The sequence below is a fragment of the Rhinolophus ferrumequinum genome, chromosome 6 (assembly GCF_004115265.2).
Source record: "Rhinolophus ferrumequinum isolate MPI-CBG mRhiFer1 chromosome 6, mRhiFer1_v1.p, whole genome shotgun sequence".
Taxonomy (NCBI): domain Eukaryota; kingdom Metazoa; phylum Chordata; class Mammalia; order Chiroptera; family Rhinolophidae; genus Rhinolophus; species Rhinolophus ferrumequinum.
The window spans coordinates 9,834,445-9,858,273 of record NC_046289.1 but is presented as its reverse complement, the minus strand read 5'-3'; the positions used below and the strand labels follow the sequence as shown (position 1 = coordinate 9,858,273).

The 23,829-nt window shown below is 54.1% G+C and overlaps 1 protein-coding gene across 3 annotated transcripts in view; it reads right to left on the bottom strand.

The window, feature by feature from the left end:
- The window catches only part of ITPK1 (inositol-tetrakisphosphate 1-kinase), a 151,240-nt gene that overhangs the window by 12,363 nt on the left and 115,048 nt on the right, over window positions 1-23,829 (bottom strand). For all 3 annotated transcript variants that reach the window (XM_033108368.1, XM_033108369.1, XM_033108367.1), the window contains 3 exons: window positions 6,681-6,779; window positions 6,223-6,263; window positions 2,793-2,958 (listed from right to left, as the gene is read on the bottom strand). In XM_033108368.1, the coding sequence (XP_032964259.1) occupies window positions 2,793-2,958; window positions 6,223-6,263; window positions 6,681-6,779 (306 nt within the window). The remainder of the gene's footprint in view (window positions 1-2,792; window positions 2,959-6,222; window positions 6,264-6,680; window positions 6,780-23,829) is intronic.

The following is a 23,829-nucleotide window of genomic DNA, read 5'->3' as shown; positions in this document are numbered from 1 at the left end:
ACTGGGCGCATGGCAGGTTTAAGGGAATACGGCATTTATCAAACCTCAGGGGTGCTAAGTGAGAGCACAGCTAACTACAGACTGCAGACCGGATCTGGCCCGCCACCTGCGTTTCTGAATAAAGTTTTATTGGAACACAGCCATGCCCGTTCATTTACACAGTATCTACAGTGTTTCATGCTACAACTGTGGTGTTAAATAACTGTGATAGAGCTGAAAGTATTTACTATCTGGGCTTTTGCAGAAAAAGCCTGCCAACCCTGTTGTGTGTGGTAAGTACAGTACCCTTCTTTTATGTACCCCTAGGGGTAAAGGGCCCAGGATGTGAGAGGTGCTGGGTCTGCAGAGTAAAGAAAAGAAGAAACGACACCACTGCACAGGAGGAGGAGCAGAGAAAGGGGCCCATCTTGACCATGTCATTTTGTGGAGAGAGGGTTGCAGTCTCCCCAAGACTGTGAACCAGACGCAGAGAATACAAGTGTTCTCGGTGGCTGGCACAGGCCGGCATCAACCCCTCTGTAAGAACCTGACTTCAGTTCCAGCAGAGGCAACTGCAGGATGCCGCTGGCTGTGGGACACACCTGACTTCAGAGATAGTAACACGTCAAAACCAAAGTGCACCTGAGAATCCAAAGAGCAGGGCAGCTGTGGAGGGAAGGCTGCTGCCCCTCCACCCTGGGTCCAGAAGAATCCTGCTCCAGGAGCTCCCAGCTCCTAGCATCAAAGCGGAAGCCAGGGCCGCCACACTGGGCAACGGGCACCAGGAAGCCGGGCAGGGAGGGGGCTGGAAAGAGCCCAGAGCCTCAAGGTCCCTGCTCAATCGGTCCGGCTTAAACGGCCGCTGTCAGGTTGAGCTTCTCCTTTGGAAAGAGGATGCATGCGTAAACAGAACAAAGACCACGCCGGCTCCCTGGACGGTGTCCTGAAGACGGCGGACATGCAAGCAGCTTTGGGGATGGATGATGGACATGCTGAAAGTTACTAAGCTTGCCTGAGCAAAATAAACATTTCTCCGTCATCTCAGTGTGTTTATCTGCTCATTTATTCAGCCCAGGTCTGCATTTTATGGCAAAATGACAACCTAGAAACGGCCATGGGAAGACACACAGTACAGAGGCCCCATCCTGAGACAGGACACAGAGCCTGGTCCTGCCGGAAACTGGCCTAGCATTTTGCATCCGGGAGAAAAAGGAGAAAAAAAGGAACACTTTTTATGTGGAAAGGAAGCAAATCGTGGTAAATTTCTTTAAAAAGTGGAGTGATTTTTGGTAATGAAAAAATAAGTAAATAAATAAACAGAAAGGAGACTACATAAATACTCTTAACCTAGTATATTTCCCAAAGATTTAAAGCACATTTCTTTTAAAAATAAGGAAAATAATAATTAAAAAAAACATAGCCTCTTCCGGCCCACAATTTATAAGAATGCCTCTTGCCAATAAACAGTCACATACAAAAGGACCCCTGCAGACATTCGTCCCCTACCCCCAGGTGACCCCAGTGGGCGGGGGCTGGGACCAGGGTGAAGAGGGGCATGTCCCGAACCCTGAGAATAGCCTCACGTCCTGGAGCCCCACTCCCGGCTGGAAGACTGCCTGCACCTCAAAGGGAAGTGAAAACAGACACACATTTCCAAAGTGTCTGCTCTCGGTGTTGTGCTGTGCTAATAGAACAGCTGAGAGAGGATGGTAAGAACAGCTGAACTTCATTCAAGACAGTGGCCTGAAGCCATGAAGAGCGGATGGTGACAGGCAGTCCCAACAGAGGGATTTTTGGAAGAAACATCTGTTTGCTCGGCTCAGAGGGAGATTACGCAGCCTGCGTATACCCTGTAGTGACGGCGGGTTTCCCTTGCAGAGATCAGGACACAGTGAGCTTGTGCGAACCACACTTGGAGGTCCCACGTCCTCCAAGGGGCCTCTTGCAAAGCCATGCCTCTGCCATAGACGCTGCCACTGTTCCCAAGGTTCCCGCAACGTGCCTTGGAGATGCCTTTGGAACCACTAGGACATTCTTTTGAGCAGCCACAGTACCAGCAAGTCCCTTCTCTTAGTGTCAATTTTGAAATGGCCAAAGGTCACCAGGTCTCAGGGGAGCAGCTGAAGAAAAGCTGAACTTGTGCAGCCACCAGCCTCTCTAGAGGACCCCTCAGATGCCCCAAATGACAGCAGCAACCTGCAAATGCCATCACCTTGTGATATCGGAGCGACATAGGACCATCATCGCCCACTGACCTGACACACTCACTGATGCGGCCCTCACCCGTGAGGGGGCATACTGGGGCTGACCGTGCCCCCCTCTGGCCTGCCCGAGGTCCCACAGCTAGGAAGCGCCGTGGCCCTGCGTGCTGACTTGTAATGGAACACGCATTCACCTCACTGGCTGCAAAAGCACCCAGTAACTCGGGGTTTCCCCACTTGGAAAAAAGAGAAGTCACAAAGCTGTCAGTGCTCCGGCCCTCAAAATACAAGCCCACACCCCCTTCCCCGAAAGGTCAATCGCCCATTCCAGCGTGTTCCTCCTGAGTCTCACTGCACAGGGCCCTGGGTACAGAAGATTTTCAGGGGCTTCCTCGAGTTTCCAGTGGTTCAGATGGAGGGAGCCCCTACATCGACCTGGTGGAACGGGGTTTTCTACTCGTGCTCCAAGACCTCTTTATCTACTGCACACAATTCTTCAGCCTTCAGACCATCGCTTCCCCCTCCAGCGACAACTCGGGTGGCAGGGGTTAGTGCCGTGTCCCCGCTGGGCCCTGAGCTCGCGGCAGCCTGAGCCGGTTCTAGTTTGCTTACCTGATGTCCCCGCGGAGAAGTTCTTGAGCGAGGGCCTCTGGACCACTGTGTAGGACTCGCCGACCACAAACACTTTGTACAGGACAGCATTGTGGTTGATGAAATTCTGGACCACGCAGGGCGGCTGGATGGCGCTCAGGCCCTCCTGGTTGAACACGATGGCCATCTGGGAAGACAAAGGGCCAAGGCCGCTGTCAGGCCACCATCCCTCCTGCCTCAGACACAGGGGTGCACCACCTGTCACTGCCACCAAGGCCCAGCCCTGGCCCCAGGGCATGAGGACTCCCCAGGAAGAGTCTCAAGCCAGGGTGAGTGGACTCGAGAAGAACCCCTGGGGGTCAATGTACTCCTGCTGTAGGGGTTTGGAAACATGCACCATCAGCCTTGCCATGTAGGGGTGAGCTGGCTGTGCTATTCACACTGCAGTCCAGGGCACGGGACCCCCTGGATGTGCACTACTCAACCCTTGTGACATCCTTAGATGTTCCTCCACAAAGACCCAGGAAGGGGAGGCAGGAAGCAGAAGGCTATGGATCAGGAGTTGGGAGGCCTGGGATCAAGGCCTCCGGTGGAGCACTCGTGACATATGTTTATGTGAGTCACCTTGTGTCGTCCCCACAATGCACCTCTGAGGTGGGCACTGTTACACCCCTTTTACAGATGAGGAAACTGAAACCCTGAGAAGCTCAGTGGCTTGCTGGCAAATGACAGAGCCTGGAATGGGACTGGGTATGCCCAGCACACAGCCCTGACGTCTTACACACTGAGTGAGTCACAGTGACACCTGGAAAACATGCGGCTCCAGTCCCTGACTCCTCTGGGGACAAAGGTCCCCAACAAGCAAGTCCGGTAGGAAGGAGACTGAGGTAGGGAGGGCAGGAGGACAGCTAGAGAAAGCCTCTCCACTTTGGCTGAGGCTGGGTCTGCCCAGGGCCCACTCGAGCCAGCCAGTAGTGCTGGGGGCACAGCTAATCCCTCAGCCCACAGGCCCCAGGAAGGGGCCACCAGATGCCTGGGGCTGCTAGGAGGGGATAACAGGGCCTGGACAGCTGGCTGCCTGCACCGGCTGCTGCCCCTCATGTCAATTGTCACTGAATGACACCCCAATGTGCCTGGCGGATCAGGTGGACAGGGCAGAAGACCCAGGCTACATGGGGAAACTGTGTGTGTGTGTGTGTGTGTGTGTGTGTGTGTCCTGCAGTGACTGTCTTCTTAGCCTGCTGACGAGAGTAACAGACAGTAAGAGAGGCCGATATGAGTTCAAGTCCCAGCTCCAGCCTCGCTGCATAAGTGCAGGCAGGGTCTTGGCTGTTTAAGCTCCGTTTTCCTCACCTGTAAAGTAGCATCAACCATCAGGGGGCGGCGGCAGGGGGGCTTTGAGCTTTGGTTCTTTCAAAAGAGGTGGGGGGATAGTTCACTGTGGAACAAACCAGTGTGCTTGCGCTGGTTAAAAACATAACAAAAACCTAAACAGTGCCGTGAACATACCGGTCACGTGCAGAGGTGTCCTGTGGAGGTTGAATAGGATACAACCAGGGGGTCCTCCTCGCGGCACTCGGCATCGCCGAGCACCCCTGAATAGGTGAGGCGCCTGGACCCCCGCCCCAGCTCCCACACTGTGGAGCCCCCTGGGGGTCTCCAACTCTCCAGATCCCCCACCCAGGAGGACAGGAGCCCCTCCCTCAAACGGGACACTGGGTGGGGGTGGGGAACACGTGTGCACGTCGTGAAGCTAGGCTTGACAGCTGGACTGCGGGATGAAATAACCTCCACTGAAGGCGCCGGCCCCACAGCTGAGGATCGAGACTCCCCCGCAAGGAGGGAGCTCACCTGGATTCAGCCCCCTTCTGCAATGACCCAGCAGGTGTAGCGAACGCTTCCTGTGCCAGACCCCACGGCAGGACATGCAGCAACTCCATTATCCTTCACCACCTCCATCATATCCCCAGTTACAGTGAGGGACAGACATTCAGAGAGGCTGGGTAATCTGCCCAAAGTCACACAGCTGACAGTGCACAGAGCCAGGCCGGGTCCCAGGGCTGTGTGATTCCTACATTCCTGTGTAAATGGCAGCAGTGGCTCCCTCCCCGGAGGCGGACCTGTTCTGATCAGCCTGGTCTATCTAATGACACCGATGACCGGGGTCACCCTTCCATCCTGGCACCGCCAGGCCCTGACAAACAGAGGAAGCGCTTGGTGGTGAAAAGAGCCAGGTGGAGGTTGGCAGGTGGGTGCTGGAGCCCGTGAGGGCAGTGTGGGCTCTGGGGACACCATCTGGCTGCTCCCTCCTGGAACCTGGCTCGGAGCCCAGGCAGGCCTGGACGGGGAAGGCTCCACGGGGAGGAAGGCTCCAACCATAGGAGACAGCTGACCTTTGCGGCAGGCCATGATTTCCTGTCCCCACATTCCTTCCCACGAGCAGAGGTGTCCCTCGGCCTTACAGTGCCATCACGGCATGTACCACAGCACACAGACAAGGTCTGTTTACAGATGTTTCCTCACACATACATGCCACGGAGAAAGGGCGCTGCATAAATCTTCTACAGGGCACAGCTGCCAGATTGTCCATGTTTAGTCATAAGGACTCGGGAGCATTTCTGCCTGTGGGGCTGCCAGGGTCAGGCTCTCTCTCCCACAGGGCCTTCTCGGTGGCGCAAACGTCTATGGCCCAGTGTGTCTTCCCTCCCACGTGCCTAACAGGGAGGTCTCCAGGCTGGGTGGGCCCCTGAAGGCGTCAAAGGCAGGTGGGGGTGGCGCTGAAACCCATGTCCTAGGTGTGGGTCAAGAGGGCATGAGGGCAACAGACCCAGTGGGGCCCCTGCCTGGGAGTCTACTCCTCTCGCCCCCAAGAGGCCCCCTGCTCACCTCCTGCACTACTCCACACTGGCGCTCTCTGCCTCTGGGACTCTGTCCCCCCGACTAGGGCAGGACTCGCATCTCCTGCATCCTTCCCCTGGCACCCAAGGTGGGGTCAGGAATGACCGTGGGTGAATGAAAGAATGGATGAGGGGCTGGACGACCAATGTGTACTGCAGGTAGGGCACCCTTTCCTCCTCCCTCCCCTTTGCTAAATTCAGTAGGAATGGCAGATCCTTGCGGGCAGTGACAGGATCTTTTCGGTCAATAGCCGTCGGTGGGGCCCAGCCCGGTGCCTGGCACAAAACAGGCACCCAGGGAGTAATGGCTGACGGGCCCAAGGATGGAAAGCTGTGGACAGGTCAGACGGGGTGTGAGTCCCTCAGGCTCAAACAGGGGCAGGCACACCCATCCCAGCCTTGGGGACAAGGAGGGACACAGGTGCGAGGTTGGAGGCAGAGCACACAGCCACAGCCAGAAGCAAAACAGGGAGCGGAGCAGCGGGTACGGAGCACAGAGACTCCCTAGTGGCCGGCGGGAGGGCAGAGAAACTGTCATCGAATCTTCTACTCACCTCGTGAGAGTTGGTGCCATGAGCCACTCTGGTTTTGCAAACTGTGGGTTGGTGGGGGAGAGAAAAGCAGAGAAGGATCAGTGAGGTTATTCATCCACAAAGCCTGACCTGGCAGATACAGGCAGAAACTCAAAACTGCAGACCGTCAGGGGAAGGTGCAGGTGGGCCCGGGGAGCTGCTGACGCGACAGCGGCCAGCACCCACACTCAGGGTGAACTGGACCGACGCTGCCAGGCCAGGCAGAAGAGCCTCTCTGTCCACACCCTCCGAGGACCCACATCTACAGTGTGCGTGGGGGCGCGACCCATGGCCCCACCTTCCCCAGCAGCCAAGGCCTTGCTCCACCCTCCAAGAGTGTGAGGCCAGGGGGGCCGCAGACAGCCCCCCCGCCAGGCCATGGCCCACCCCGCACGCCCACACGCCCGCCCGCCCAGCGGAGCCCTGGGTGCGGCACATACTGAATGGAAACGCCAGGCCGTTCTTCTCCAGGAGCCGCATGGTGTCATCCCCGCACAGGCTCGTGAGCTCCATGAAGGGTGGTGAGCAGATCCTGTCATCTGGGGACAGAGGGGAACCCGTGTCAGCACTCCTGCCTGCTAGCCGCCCATGGCCACTTCCTGGGACAGACCCACCTCCCTGGGGGCCCCCTCAAAGCCCCTTGCTCTCCTGATCCAACGCCCCAAACTCCAGTCATGTGTGAACACACACACACAGAGAACAGCAGCATATTCTTGAACTATATTTTCTAATAACATTTCTGTAACTAGAAACCAATATGACAACTGTGTAACCCGAACATCAAAGAAAAGTAAAAGCCCCACCCAATCTCGCCACCTCCCTGGCCTTCAGGGTGGCACATACACGTTTACACACACAGGGCTTTACAACAGGACACTGTTTTGTAAGCCGAATTTTCACTCAATAAACTAAGACTCATTAAAGACTTTTCCCCACCACATGCTGTACCGGCTTAACAGTCATCGCAGGAGCGAGGCTGCAGACGGAGCTCTTACCACGCATCTAGCACTGAGCTGCGATCTTTGCACGCCCCACCTCTCAAGTCTGCAAAGTAATCCCAGGAGGGGGAAGCCAAGGCCGGGAGATTAAAGAGCGTGCTGTGGCTACACAGCCATTCCTCCCATGGCGAGGCCAGCTCTCACCCCCTCGCCACCTGAAGGAGCCGGCTCTCACCCCCTCGCCACGAAGGAGCCGGCTCTCACCCCCTCGCCACCTAAAGGAAGGTAGGAAACAGAACAGAGCTCCCAACACATCTAATCAGTCACCCGCCTGCTTGGTATCGCCTCCTAGTACCTAGTACCTAGTACCTAGTAGCTGCTCTCAGGCACACCACCACCCTTCTCCAGCCCCCAGCCCAGCCCAGCCCCCTCTCCACACTTTCCTTCTGGCCTGGCACACCTGGGCTCTGCTGAGCCCCCATCTCACAGGGTGCCCGCATCCTCTCGGCGCCAATCCAGTGGGTTCCAGGCGTGTTTGGTTTTCTGAAAAGCTCTGGGAGCTGAGCCTGCTCTGTTCACCAGAATGCCCCGGCGTCAGGCACCGAGTGAGGGCAAAGCTGTGGGATGACAGTGTAGCCTGACTCTCTCTCCTGATGCTTAAATCGCATTACTGGCTTGTTACGACCACTTGTTGTCTAGTCACCTTTCCCGACCGGACCACCAGCTCCTCAGGAAGCCAGGACCACCCTGTACTTCTGGGCACAGGGGCCGGGAAAGGCTGCGCGTTAGTGGGGTCAGGGCGGCCTCCCACCCACAAACTTGGAAACCAAACCAAAGTAAACAAGCAAAGTGGCTTGTCTCCAACAGCTCCCAGCTCCCCGGCTGGCCAGGAGGCCATTACAGGAACACAGACAGGGGAAGGTGGAGGCCCGTACGTCTCATAACAACGAAGGCCAAAAATCACTCAGGGCACATGAAGGTGCTTTCATTTCCTACCCGCCCTGCTCCAAATCCCAAACAGGCAAGAGTGTTGGCAGATTTGGGGGTTGCAGAGCCTCTGGGAGACCCCAGGAGGGAGGACTGGAGCCAGTGTAGGCCGAGCTCTGGCAGACGGCGCTGCAAGCCCTGAGCACAGAGCACCCACCGGGTCCTCAAAGTACTGTGACTGTCTCCACGGACAGATGCTGAAACAGAGGTCCAGAGGCAGCCTGTGCCCAAAGTCACCTGACGGTCAATGACTGAGCCAGGCTCACCCACAGGCCGTGAAAAGATTAGTCAGGAAAACCAGGGTGGGGTACGTCCTGGCTCTCAGCTACAAACCATTATCCAGTCAAGACCCCATTTCTGCACCCCCAGGCCAGAGTCAGAGCTGGGGCACAAATAATAGTGAGGGGCTGGCAGGCCCTTCCACGACTGTGGAGGGACGAAGCACCTGTGCAAAGGCTCTTGCTGCCGGCACAGCCCCTATAGTCCAGCCCCAACGGACGTGACGCTCAGGCCTGGACAACAGGGATGCTGTGGCAGGCAGGCTTAGGACAGCAGGACATGCACTCACCTGGCCTGGCAGGGGCCCGCCCTGACCCCCAACACACATGTAGATTCAGAGATTGCTGGAGGCAAACAGGCCACCTCCCGGAAGAGCTTCCAGACTCCCTACCACCAGATTTTTCAGAGCCAGTGATTTCAGAGCCAGTGAATCAGCCTGGCTTTTAGGTTTGCCTTGCAATGCCCACCTCAACTCCCCTCCCACCCCGGCCCATCAAATCTTTCACATGTCACTGCTAATAGCCAACCTCTCAATAAACCACACTTGTTATGTGTCAGCCACTGTTCCACAGAGTCTAAAAGCACCTCACGTACCCTCGCAAGAACACCATGAGGAAGTACTGTCACCCCCATTTTACAGATGAGGAAAATAGGGGCACAGAGAGGTGAAGTCCCCTGCACAGAGTTACTCAGTAAATAAGTAAGTGGTACAGCTCGGGGGCTCATAACTGGGCAGCTGGTTCCAAGTCGATGCCCCCAACCATGGCCTCCCTAGTAGAAAAGTATCCACTCCATATGAACAGACGAAAACTACACAATCCTATCAACAGACACAGAAAAAAAAGCATTTGACAAAATCCAACACCCTTCTCGTGATTGGAAAAAAACAACAACACTCAACCAACTAGGAATTAAAAAGAATATCCTCAACTTGATTAAAGGGCATCTCTACAAGCCCACAGAAACACCCTACTTATGGTAAAAGACCAGACGCTTCCCCTGAGACCAAGAACAAGATAAGGATGTCTGTTCCCGCTACTGCACTGGAGGTTCCAGCCAGGGCAATTAGGCCAGAACATGAAACAAACAGCATCCAGACAGGACAGGAAGGAGTAAAACTACTTCTATTTGCAGGTAACATAATCTTGTGTATAGAAAATCCCAAGGAATCCACGCACACAAAAACCCCAAAAATGAGTAGAGTTAATACACAAGTTCAACAAGATTGCAGGATATAAGATCAATATTCAAAAAAGCAATTACATTTCTGTATCTTAGCAATGAACAATCCAAACATGAAATTAAGAAAATAATTCCACTTCAATAGCATCAAAAAATACTTTGAAGTGAATTTAACAAAGAGTTAAACACTAAAAACAGCAGACTATTGAAATTAAAGAAGACTTCAATAAATGGAAAGACATGCCATGCTCATGGATAGGAGATTTCATATTATTTAGCTGGCACTATTCCCACATTCATCTACAGACTCAATGCAACCCCCATTAAAATCTCAGCCATCTTTTTGCAGGAACTGCCAAAGTGATCCTAAGAGTCATATGAAAATTCAATGGACCCAAACAGCCAAAACAACCTTGAAAAAGAACAAAGTTGGAGGACTCACACTTCCCAGTTTCAAAACTTAACTATAAAACTACAGTAATTAAGATAGTGTGATCCCGGCATAAGGACATATAGATCAATGGAATTGAACTGAGAGTTTAGAAATAGACCATATATCTATAGTCAACTGATTTTTCACAAGGGTGCCAAGGGGACAAACATTCTTTTCAGCAAATGGTGCTGGGACAACTGGAAATCCACAAGCAAAAGAATGAAGCTGGACCCCTACCTCACACCGCATACAAAAACTGATACAAAATGGATCATGATCTAAATATAAGATTTAAAAAGGTAAAACTCTGAGAGGAAAACAAAGGTATAAATCTTCATGATCTTAGATCAGGCAATGCTTTCTGAGACACTAAGACCACAAGCAACCAAAGTAAAAATAGATAATTTTGATGTCATCAAAATTAAAAACTTTTGTGCTTCAAAGGACAGTATCAAGAAAGTGAAAAGACCACCCATAGAATGGGGGGAGTATTTGCAAATCACATATGTGATAAGGGTCTAGTATCCAAAATATGTTAAGTACTATTAATAAACAAACAATAAAAAGACAACCTGAGTTTAAAATGGGCAAAGACTATGAACAGAGTTCTCAAAAGAAGAGGTACAAATGGGCAGTAAGCACATGAAAAGACAGTCAACACATTAGCCATCAGGGAAACGCACATCAAAACCATAATGAGAGGTTACTTCACACCTAGAAGAGTGGGTATAATCCAAAGACAGACAGTAACAAGTATGGATATTGTTGATGTAGTTACTTTGGGAAACAAAGTTCCTCCAACATTTAAACAGTTGCCCTATGAACCAACAATTCCACTCCTAGATATGTAACCAAGAAAACAGAAACATAATGTCCACACAAAAACCTGTCCAGGAATGTTCATGTAGCATTATTTGTAGCCAAAACGTAGCAACCATGCAAACGATGAGTAGGTAAACAAAATGTGGTCTACCCACAGATATCACTCAGCCATAAAGAGGAACGAAGTGCTGATACAGGTTACAACATGGATGAACCTTGAAAACCTTAAGCTGAGAGAAGGAAGCTAGTCACAATAGGTACATATGATATGACTTCAATGACCCGAAATGTCCAGAACAGGCAAATCCAGAGACAGGAAGGAGACGGCTGGTTGCCAGGGGCTGGGAGGTGGGGGGCATGGGGAGTGACTGCTAATGGGTGCATTTCTTTTTGAAGTGATGAAAATGTTCTGGAATTAGATGGTGGTGGTGGTGGTGGTTGCTCCACTTTACAAACATATTCAAAACTAATAAATTATATGTACACTTGAAAAAGGTGGATTTTATATGAATAATATCAATTTAAAAAATAAGAAAAAAAAAACAGCAGCAGCAGCCACTGCCATCCATCAAGTGCTTGCGGGACCAGGCTAATAAGTAAATGCTTCACGTAGTCTCTCCTTCAATCCTCTAGCAAACCTGCAGAGCTGTCGCCGGTCCCACCCTCTACCAGGTCCAGGGTGAAGTCAGAGAAGAACAAGGGGAGCCCTCTCCCCAGAGATGCTAAGGGTCCTTCCAGTGAATGGGCCACACCCAGCATTAGGCGAGAAACCCCTATCTTTCCGAAATCTCAGGCTCTGGTGTGTGAGGTGGCAAACGACTGCCTACCACAGTCCTGTCGCAGGGGTGGCCTGGGACTGAGACCGCCCCAACCCAGCACCAGGAAGGCCCCATTGCCCAAGCTCAGTCACTCCCACGGGGCCAGCCTGGGGAAGGTGGCCCTGAGCCTACGGGGCAAAGGCCTGAAGGGACCCGCGATCCTCACTCGGCCACGTCCGCTCCGGTCTCAGCGAAAGCAGACCATGATGCTTTAAATGCTTGGGCCACTTTCTGGCTACTTGCAGCCACAATCATCCTGACGGGGCTGTGAAATCACAGTCAATTAGAAAATACTACTGTTCCCATTTTGGTTTCAACAATCATTCACGGACCAACAAAAAAGTATTGAGAATTCAACTAAATCCTAGAAGCTAGAGATATAGCGATGAACACCTCTGCCCTCAGGGAGCTTCCATTCCAGGTGAATGGATAGCTAGACAGGTGCTGACAGGAAACACAAAACAGGGAGCAAAGGGGGTGCCCGTGCAGATGGGGGGTGCGATCGGGAGGCACCTCACTCGGGAGGTGAGCGAACAGGCCACGCACGTGGGGGAGGCATGTTCCCAGCAGATGGGCCGGTCTGGGCTGCTGTCCTGACACAACCTGGACCGGCCTCTGAGATGAGGAGGGTGGTGACGTCAGTCTAGCTTGGGAACGGAGGGCTGGTGGGAGGTCCAGGGAAGGACACACCGGCCCGCGTAGGGATTGTGACAGCAGAGGTTCCTCCAGCCCAAGCCTGGCAACCTCACAACATCGCCGGCAGCTCTTCTCCCCAAATAGAGGCAGAATCCAGACTCTTTCTACCAGGCAGCACTGGAGGCCCGGGAGGCTATTTCTGGTTCCCCGAAAAAGGCTGTTGTTGCTTATTTATCTACTGTCTTTATTTCTGGATGGGAGTTGGAAAGAGGCTTTTTTTAGTTAGATGGTGGGCTGTGTTCTGTTCAGAGCTGAAAAACTAGCCCCTGGGAAACTGAAACACCCCCGTCTTCCCTCTCTGCCACTGTCATCAGACACTGTGACGCTGGAGGCCCGTGGAGATGGGCAAGTCCCGACCACGCCCACGAGGCCAGGGAGTGGAAGAGAATAGTTCAAGGCCACACAAGTTACTGGCAGGCCCAGGTGAGAACGCAGGGGTCCTGAGTCACACACCACTGCCCTGTCCACTCCGCCAAGTGGCCACACTCCTGTCCGACTAGTGGCAGCTGCTACACGACTAGCAAGAAGGAAAAAGACCAATGACAAACAGGCGATGGATACCAGAGGACAACTGGAGGTGGGGGAGAAGGGCAGATGGCATGTCGAAGGTGTAGCTTTGAAGCCTGACTTTGAACCTGGGGTCAACCACTCGTTAGCTGTAACCTTTGGCAAATGACCAAACTCTGCTGGACCTTGCTCTCCTCTTCTGTAAAATGGGAGCTGTACCTCCCTCGACAGTGGTTGGGAGGCCTGGTAGCTAACAGATACCCAGCAATGGTAGCTGCAGTTTTTAGCACCACACTGGGCAGGACCAGCTGGCGACCCCCCACAGGACAGTGGGCAGATTCTACGTAGTGGCTACCGATCGACGTCCAGCTTCCTGGGAGTGGTGGCTGCCAGGCCTCACCCTCACTGGCTTTCTCCCTGGGCCCAGCATGACTCTGGCAGGGCAGGGCAGGGTGAAGGAAGCCTTGGGGGAGCACTGGCACTGTTGGGTCTGGGGACAGCTGTGACGAGACTCTGCCTCGGGTCCCTTCTCTCAGACAGGGGGAACTTGCTCACCCAGACACCCAGACAACAGCTGAGGAGAACAAGTCCCGGGGCAGGGACAATCCCTGAGGCCGTGCAGAGCTGGAATCCTCTAAAGCAGGGGTGTCCAAACTTTTTTCACTGTTTTTCACCAAGGTCCATATGCGGTAAAATACACAAACAGCCGGGCCACTCACTCGAGGTGAAGTACGTATTGCCCCACCTGGTTTATTTAAGTAAACTAAATATATTTTTGGAATTTGCTGCGGGCCAATTAACAATGGATTGCAGGCCGCAGTTGGCCCGCGGGCCACAGTTTGGACACCCCTGCTCTACAGCCTCTGTAATGAGCAGGACCCCAGAAGGAGGGAATGACACCTGTGACTTAGGGCTTGCTAAGGGGACAAGGGCTGGGAGACAGATCAGGGAGGGGGCCCAGGTGGGTGACATCTCATCTGGGACGTGCCCCGGGGGGACTTAATGAGCTGCGGACTGTCTCCCTCCTCTCCAGAACGTCAGAATTTAGCTGACTACTGCAGGCGCAGTGCCTAGAGCACTGCCTGGCACAGCAGGTGTGAACTGACCTGTTGAGGAAAGCGGTTGACACCGCCCAGGGCAAAGGCTGGCTCCTCCGGCATCTGGGCTGCATCCGGACGGATGCGGGCTTGCGGTCAGCATGTCCGTGCCACCTGACCACACTCCAGGCCCTCACGCCACTGTTATGGGGTCTCTCCCCAGCCCCCCGAGGCCTGCCTTGCCCAGGTTTGCTCCATGTGAAAATGAGACAATGGTACATTCGCCCCCTCGGCCTGGCCTTTCGTTTCTCTTTCCCTGGCACAAACATCTTCTTTATCTGCTTCGCTATGATTGTGACTCAACTGTTCTGTTTAATCCTCTTTTAGCTGAACACGCCATCAGTATTCCCCCACGATTTTGCCTGTCCTGGTCACCCGACTGGCGACATTTCCCCTGAAGTCAGACATTTACGTTTGTGCCAATGTCCCTGTCTCACAGACGGCGCTTCAATGAGCGTCTCTCAGCGTAAGGTCGTGTGCTTGTGGTAAATTATTTCCACGGACCAAGTTCCCAGAAGTGGGTTTCAGAGTCCACGGGAATCGACATTTCTATCTTGCCCCCCAGTGTCATGCTGTTTCCCAAAGGGCCCGCAGAACTTTGCCGGCGCCCCAGCAATGAACGGTCATGACTACACCTTACTAGCCCTGGGTCCACTTCAGACCTGGGCAGTAGTTTTATGAGGGAGGATGACAGGTGACATGTGAATGATCCCATCGGCACATAAGGTCACTCTGCGTCCAGCGGGCCCCCAGCATAGCAAGCGAGGCCTGAAGACGCTGAGGCAGGTCTGGGGTCTGGGGGCAAGGCACCTGCGTAACACAGTGAGCAAAAGCCCTGGACCTGGGCCCAAGACCAGCAGGCCATCCCAGCAGTTCCCCTGGGCCCTGGCAAACCAGGTGGCCTTTCGGGTCTTGGGTTCCTGACCAGGAGAATGGGGGTCACAGTAAGCCAGTCCTGTCCACCTGTTGGAGTTGCGGTGAGAACCAGGGATGATGAAAAAGTGTTGCAGAATCTGTGAAATGCCAGATAAAGAAGCCCACCCTTCCCAGGGGCACACACAAGGGCTGGTGCTGCCATCGTTCACCATCTCCTTACACAGCATAGGGAGGGTCTGGACCCAGGTATCACTCTGAGCTGGGCAGTGGCAAGGGGCATTCAGGGGCTGAAGCGGAGACCAACGGGAGGCATTCCCACCCCGTACGTGTTGGAGACAGGGCCCGGAGGGAGTGTGTGGCTCAGACGGGGGCTCCCTGACCCCCAGGAGGGCTGGGATGCCGGGTGACAGGAGCCGCAGGCCTGGCACTAGGGAGCGAGTGGTTCAGGAGGGCAGGCTTCTAACTGCATCCTAGAAAGACCAGGCAGGGCTCCACGGGAGAAGGCGACATCACAGTGGGCCTTGGTGAAGGTGAGAAGTTTCAATCTGTTCAAACCCGTTCGCCAGAACCAGAGAGTTGCTGCACAAACTTGGGTCTCCTCCTTTCAGGTAGAATGTGGGCTCCATGAAGCAGGGACCTTTTCGGCCGTGTTCAAGGCCGAATCCCCAACAAATGAGTGAATGAACACTGCCCTGGGCTCCCACCTCTCCTGGCCCAAGGGAGGTGGCCCCAAAAGCAGGTTCCCACAGGGCCAGCAGCATGTCAGCATCGGGCAGCCACGGGGGGTCCCAGACGTTACCTCTCAGGGCTGGGCTGGGTCCTGCTTTCCTGGGCCACCCCTCCCTGTTCCCAGGGGCCCACGCTGAATGGCAGGAAACGGCCTTATTCAGAAGGGGTGAGGAGATCCATTGTGTCAGTGACAGAGCAGGCAGTGAGGGGGTGGGGAGCAGGAGGCAGGTTCCCACTCACACTCTTCTGAGGGCTGGGGGAAAACACGTTCCCTGATCCGTGAGCCCTGAGCCCTTGCACGGGATGGTCCCTCGGCCCTGCACCCCTGCTTCCATTCCAGCCCTGTCTTGGCCTGGGAAACTCGTTTTCCTCCAAGCCTCGGGTCAGGCCGTCTCCCTCCTCTGAGCAGCCCCTTCCCGCAGATTTAGGGGCAGGCCCCTTCTGCTGGGCTCAACCAGGGTCCTACGCTGCTCAGCTCAGGGACTAAGGATGTGTCCGCCCCCATTCAGGCTGGGTACCCCTGGGGGGCCTGTGGGGACTAGGTTTATATCCCCACTCCACCTCATGTCGGCTGCACGATCCTGGCCGAGTAACTTCATCTGCTTCAGTTTCCTCACTGGAAAACAGTTGTCCCCCACTCCCCCACATTTAGAAAATGTATTTTTAAATTATGACATAGGTCCTGAACACAGCTCCTTCTGGGACGGGCGGCTCCACCCCAGGGCCTGGGCGGCTGCGGCGACCCCAGCCTGCCGGGCATAACCATCGCCTCAGCCTGTCCTCCTGGGTCACGCACAGGACAAGAGCTGTGGCCCAGCACCGGGGCGTCTTCCCAGCCGCCTGCCTAACCGCTCTTGGAGTAGAAGCAAAAACTCCCCTTCTTGGCTCCCTTACCCCTTAACCATCTCCCCACAAACCACCAGGTTCCCGGCATCCTGCCCATCTTACCCACCACCTAACCCAAACTACACACAGCTGTTGGATCCTGGATTGTCTTTCTAAAACTCCCACCTACATAATGAGGCAACTCTCAGCTCAAGAATTGTCCACAGCCAGCACGAGTGAAGAAAGCCTTTCCAGGCCTCTGCGACCTGACCCTGTTTACTTTCCTGCTACGGGCTGCACTGTATCCCCCAAATTCATATACCGAACTTACAAACCCCAGTACCTCAGAATGTGACTGTATTTGGAGATAGGACCTTTATAAAGAGGTGATTACGTGGAAATGAGGCCATCAGGGTGTGCTCTAATCCAATCTGACTAGGCTCTTTATAAGAAGAGATGAGAACCCAGACACAGGCAGAGGGACAACCAGGAGAAGACACGGGGGAAAACCACCTACAAGCCAAGGAGAAAGGCCTCCGATGGAACCCGCCCTGCCGACACTTTGATCTTGGACTTCCAGCCTCCAGAAGTGTAAACACATCAATTCCTGGTGTTTAAGCCGGGCAGCCTCAGGGGCTTTGTCACGGCAGCCTGGGCAGACCAGCCCACTTCCCAGCTCCTCTCGGAATACAGAACCCAAGGTCGCTCATGCCCGGCCAAACCCTGGCTCCAAGCGGAGTGGCGCCCTCACCACCCCCCAGGACGGTGCTGGGGCTCCCTCCTCCACAGCAACGGCCCCCGTGTCCCCACACTGCTCAAGCTCCCCGAAGCTCTCGAGAACATTGCCACCTCCCGACACACCTCTCCTGGCATCTCCTACTAGCAGTCTTGTTTGTTCTAGTAGCATCTCTCTCGTGCGTCGCTACCCTGTTTGGGTGCTCAGCTCGTACACCCTATTAAACGCCCACAAGTTTGGGTTCTAACTCAGCAACCAGACAGTAATCCTTGGGCTCAGGACCGGGCCTTACCCCTGGCTCAGCACTGCTCAGAGGAAGCACGTGTCACCAAAAACCATCTCTCTGACAAGTGTATATGTGTGAGATAAATTGAGAGACTAAATAAAAGTGACTTGTAAGCACCGGAAACAATAGAAGGGGAAGCATGGAGCCAGTGTGACCAATCCCCACAGGGCAAGAAAGGAGGCATGCAACTCCTCAACTGGCCACCGGGCGGCGCTGTTGACCTGGCACAGCCCTGAAGACTGTAGCCATGGACTTGAACGAAGCCCTGAGAGCTGGCCCGCCAACCTGCAGGCTCGTGTTCATGCCGCACTCAGTACCTGTCCAAAGTCACCTGTCCTCTGCCTTTACACTGTTAGAGGGCAGGAGCCATAGGATTTTGATTCTGGACAGAGAAAGACATCCTGTGCATTCTGGGTAAGCCAAGTTTCAGCTTGACAGCAGCTCTGAAAACCCAAATGGCTTTTTGGCTCATGATGACGGCAACCAATGAGTAATTCAGAACAGTCGAGTGTGGGGGGGTGGGGGGTGGGAAGGTAAGCAGCTACAGCCCTGAGCCCGGAGGAGGAGCCCAGGGAGGGCCTGGATGAAATGGCAGTTGGACCTGTCTCCAGTCTAGAGCCGGGCCGGCAGAGGGCCTCCCGTCCTCACCACGACTCCTGCTCCCGTTGTCCGCCATGTACCGTCCGTCCACTGGCCTGGCCAGGGAGGGCCCCAGCGTCCCATCACAGAAGTCTTGTGCCCTCCCCACTCGGTGCTGCTCCCTCGCCTTACCTCCTCGCTCTGGGGCACGGACAGGGGGCGTCCTCTCCTGGGACACCCTGACTCCCTCCGTCAGACAAGTTAGAATATCTGCTCTGGGTTGCTGATTCCCCGTTACACGTAGGATTTGTCCCTTGCTCTGTCCCCACATGTCCCCTAACACCTACTTCCACAGTCCTTCTGCATTCCCTTTACAGTAGATGATACCCTGTGTCTCCCTGTAGCCAGAGGCTCCCCCAGGCTCACTGGCTGGATTGGGGGGCGGCAGTTGTGTGGGGCTTCAAAAGGGTGGCAACAACTGCGTAACAGGTTGTGTGTAGCTTCATACCCACTCATAGCCCCGGATGAGATGAAATTGAAATAACACATTTTATTTTAAGATATAAAAAGCTCCAGCCCTTGGAGTCAGCATGCCGTGGGGATGAGGGGATGTGGGGTCTGGGGAACCTGACTCATGGAAACCACTTGGAAATCTGAAGGCGCTTCCGGTGTGTCCCCGGAGAAGCAGATCCCCCTCACACACACCCCCGTCATGTCCCCCTCCCTCCTTGTAGGCTATGGGTGAGCGCAGTTGTGGGCTAAGTGGCCTGGATTCTAATCCCAGGTCCACTGCCTCACTCTGGACTGGCTGTCTCTCTGTGCCTCAGTTTCCACATCTGCGAGATGGGGATAACAGCAGCACCTACTACCTGGGATCGTTGTGAGGACTAAACAATCACCCTGAGTCCCTACCTGTGTGGTGTGCAGTAATACACACCAGGTGAGGCTGAGTGGCTGTGAGTTGGAGTTGGGTTGTCCCCTCTTGTTCACTGAGGTCCTGCCAACAAGCCAGGGGACCATTCTGAACCTACAATGGGGCCGAGGGCTGCTCAGGGGCTGGGACTGTCTCTCATGAGTGTCAGGCGCAGGACACTGGGGCCTTTTCAGGACCTTCCTGTGGAATAAGGGAGGAGAGAAGTCACTGCCTGCAGTGCTCAGGCATGAGGTCAGACAGAGCTGGGGCCCCAGGGGTTCTCAAGGCTGACGGAACGGCCCACTGGGAACTGGCTTCCTGAAAGGCAGCTGGGGACAAACTGGACTTGCGAGCAGGACTGGGCACTGCTCATCCATGGGCGGGAATGGAGGGCCTGAGACGTTAAGTTCTGTCTTCAAGGTCAAAACACAATATGTGGCAGAGTGGGCGTCGCTCATGGCAGCCTGGCTCCACAGCCATGCCTTTCACCTTGAGGCTGAACCTCACTTGTCCCCACTCTCATAGTCCCACTGAAGACTCGGGACCTGGATTGGGTGGGTTAAGGAAGATTCTGTCCCCATCTCAGAGACCTGGAGTCAGGGGCATAGAGCTGGCTGTGTAGCCCCAACACTGGTCACTGGCTGGACCACTCTGGGTGCCTAAGTTTGAGCGACCTTAAGAAAGTTACTTCATCTCTGGGTGCCTTAGTTTCCCAATTTTTAAAATGGGAAGAACTGCCCGCAGGGCTGCCGTGAGGATCCAATGAGTTAACACATAAAACACCTAAAACAAACTGACACATAGCCGGTTTCCCCTCCATCATCGCCATCACTGGTATCATTATTCAAAGGTCCACCCATTACAACAGGCCAGGATCACCTTAGAGAGCCTAGCCGCTCCGCACGGAGACAGGAGGAATGCAGAGTGGACACGAAGCAACGCGCTTGCTTTTTCCTGTCCAGAGACAACGCTCTTGACTGAGAGGGAGACGGAGCCTTCTTGTCCATCCAGAACTCAGACTCTTCAAGCAGATCAGCAGCAAACGTCCACGTCACCCCCCAAAGGCCACCACTCAGCTCTTGGCAGACAGCACAGCTTTGAGGCAGCACCCCACGCGTAGAATGTGAGGTCAGCTCTGGGCTCTTGGTCCCCAGCAGGGCCAGAGAAATGGAAATGGCAGTGACGTGTGAGAAAACACAGTAGAAAACACAGCACTGAGCGTTCACCAGCCCGTGACCTTGGCCCTGGGGAGCCCTCTAAGGCAGCGGGCTGAGAATTCCATGGCAGAGTCTCCCTCAAAAGCTCGAGGGGCGGGGGCCCTGAACCAGGTCCCTGACTCCACAGAGTGGCGGCTGGAACGGCTGAGACGGCCTGATCGCAAGCCTGTACCCAAGAACCAGCGGGGCTCTCCCCAGAGGGACCGATCTCTGTTCCTGGTGGTGGGTAACCTGTTGTCTTAGCTGCCTGGCCTCTGCCTCTGCTGTACCTGCCCCCAGGAAAGCCTTCCCTTCACATCTCTGCTGCTGTACCTGGAGTCTGGCCCGGCTGGAGGCATGTTGTGTAGGTTGACTACCAGCCCCCTCCATCCCGGCCTTTCTCGCAGCCGGGGAGACACCCGCTCCCCTCTCTGAGCCCCACAGCACCGTCCTGCCCTGCAGTCTGACATGTGCACTACGGCTGTGGCTTGCACCCCGTTTCCTTCTCCAGCCTCAGCCTTCCCCGACCCCAGACATGACGCCTGTCACCCATGACGTCAATGCCCCGCCAATCTCTCTGGGCTCTGTTCCCTCCACTCCTGCCCACTGCCACCACGCTCACGCCCACCGGGTCCTCAGCATCTCTCCCAACACTGCAGCGGCCTCCCTGCCTCCATCCACAGGCTAAGTCCAAACCGACACGTGAGGCCCTCGGGACGAGACCCCCTCCGGCAGCACAGGACGCCCTGCTTGCCCTCCCTGGAATGGCAGCCCACCTTTCCAGCCAGGCCCCCAGTTTCAGACCCGCTTCAAACTTGCCCCCCCGCCCCGCCGACAGCCTGTTACCACAGATGACCAGGGACACCCTCTCCTCTGGCCCCAAGCCCATCAGGCCCCTGCCACAGGTCAACCCCTACCACAGGACTTCCGCTTCAGACAGTTCCCCAGTGTGTCTGCTTCTTATGTATCTAATTCTTGGACCCATCCTTCCTTCATTGGCACATTCAGCGCCTACCAGTTCCAGGCCCTGCCCTGGGTATTTAAGGTTCCTAAAGATACACTTTCTGTCCTTAGGGGCCCTTGGTTGGGTGGAGAAGAGAGCAGTGAGCAGACATGATAACACAGTAGCGCTCAGTCTGTGACTGAGGACAGCAGGGGTCTGGGAGCAGAGAGGGCGGGCACTGGAGCCCACCAGGAAAGGGAGTGTGCAGCAAGGAGGGCTACCTGGAGGTGGCTGCCTGAGCCAAATCCCGAAGCCAGAACTAGTAAGGGCATTTCAGGAAGAGGAAACCAAGGACAAAGGTCAAAGGCCAAGAGGGGTCAGCCCATGAGGTCTGCATGGCTGCAATGAGGAGAGTGACGGCTGATATGGCAAGAGATGTGACCAGGTGAGGGGGTGGGCAGGGGCCATATGCTCCCAAGAGGCCCAACACGAGCTACAGGGCATAAAGATTCTTCATATCAACTAAATTCAACTTAACTTAGAAGTGTGCACAGAAAAACTACTGTGTTTGCTCAGTGTGACAGGCAGAACCCTAACATGCACCCCAAGACTCTGTCCCCTGCTGTGCACACCCTGCCATATCCCAGGGGCGGTGAATATGGTGGATTTTACTGCACAACTAGGTCGTGCCCCATGGTTGACCGTGGAACAGGGAGAGTCTCTGCGTGGCCTGACTGAATTACATGGACTCCTGAAAAGCAGAGTGTTTTCTCTTAAGGGGACGCCAGGGATCTGAAGCAGAGGAGGATCGATACACTGTTGCTGGGGCCCCAGGAGAAGGAACTGGGGGGCTGCAGGAGCTGAGAGCAGCTCCTGGCTGACAGCCCACAGAGAAATGGGGACCTCGGTCCTACAGCCATGAGAAACTGCCTTCTGCCAACAAGCATGAGCTTGGGAATGGATTCTTCCTCGGGGCCTCTAGCCACGCCAGGTAGACTCCAGACAGAACTGTGAGATAATAAATGGAGGTTGTGGAAAGCCACTTGACTTGCAGCCATCTGTTATGTAGCCAGAGGAAACTAATAGACTTGGTTACTATGCGTTTTTCAGAGGGAACCTTAATTGTATTCATTGGAGACACTGGATGGGAGTGACATTTCACCAGTGGCTGCAGCCCCTACTGGACTCCCTGGTGGCAGCTGCTCCCTCCCTGCCAGCAGCTTGATCCTCAGCTCCCAGCTACAGGTGACCTGTCAGGGGGAAAACACTGGAAGATGGAGAACCAGCCTGAAGTTGGGGAGGGGTTTCTTTGGGGCAGGGACAAAGAAACAAATGCCACAGGTCTGACATTCCCCGGTCTGACACTGCCCTGGTCAGCTGGATGAGCAGTGGTACCCTGTCTAATTTAGCGAATGACCTGTTTCGTCTCGAGAGGACAGAGTGCCGTTTGTACCAGCGTGTTCACAGGAACCAGACACAAGCCCAGGTGGACACATGGCTATCCCTGAGCCCCATTCCAGCTTATGGAAACGGTTGCTAGAAACGTGGATTAACTCCGTGACAGCTGTTCCCACTGATTTACAGCCCCTTCCGGACCCAGGCAGGTCCAACTCTCAAAACGCAGCAGCCGTTTTGGTGTCCAAGACATTTTAAAAATAATATTTGAAGTGCTCTCTCTGGCAGTACATATTCTAAAAGCAGAACAGAAAATGTTAGGTTGGCCCAAGCACAAAGATAAAACTTCCATAGACAAAACAGTCCATATTTTTAAACAATGAGACAATTTCCTTCATCCAACAAGGGCTCTAACTAATCAATAAGAAAAAGACCACCAACCCAAACGAAAGTGGGCAGATGACACAAAAAGATTCACACAGAAGAAATGCAAAAGGCTAAGAAACACGTGAAGAGATGCTCAATTTTGCCAACAATGGAAGAAATGCAAATTAGTAGTAAAATTTGTTTAAACTTCTTGAAGAATAATCGCGTAAATATCTGCCAACCGGGGAAATGTTTATAATAATCTTTGACTGAGAAGTAACACTTTTGGGGAGTTTTACAGAACTACGCAAAGGTCTAGGTTTACTGCAGCCCAGTTTAAAAACCCAAATCAAACTGGAATGACCTCACGAGCCCTGTAACATAATCAAGTAAATTTTGATCCTTTCGTTCACATGCTGAAATATGTTGCATCGAGGACAGAGCAAACCTGATATCCATCATCTTTAGGGGCTGACGTGGAAAGGAGCCAAGCTCTCTATTAAGTGAGAGAGAGAGAGAGAAAAAAACAAACAAACAAGTTTTACGAGAACATCGTAATATGACCCCGTTGCTATTTTGTTAAAAAGCACATATACATTTGTTTGTGTCTGAGAAGGCTCCAGAAGGATGGATTCCACACTGTTGGGAGGGGCTGCCTCTGGGAAGTGAGGCTGAGGTTAAGCATGTTTGAGTCACCAGCAGTCAGGGCCCTGCACGTCCACAGAGGGAATTCAAGGTCAGATCTGTGCAGCCCGCAGGAGGCGTGCAGTCCAGGAACGCCGAAAGTGTGCTCTCCCGGAGCGGGCAGGGGACCCACACAGGTTAGGCGGAAAGGGCAAACTATTGCTCTCTTCCACTGATTCTAAGACACGGCTTTTTTTTGCTTTTTTTCTTTTCCATTTTCCAGCTCTGAAATGTTTCATTATCGTTGGTGTGTCACAATTTAATCAGCGCTTTCCCCCCAGGGCAGGGCTGGGATTTAGGCC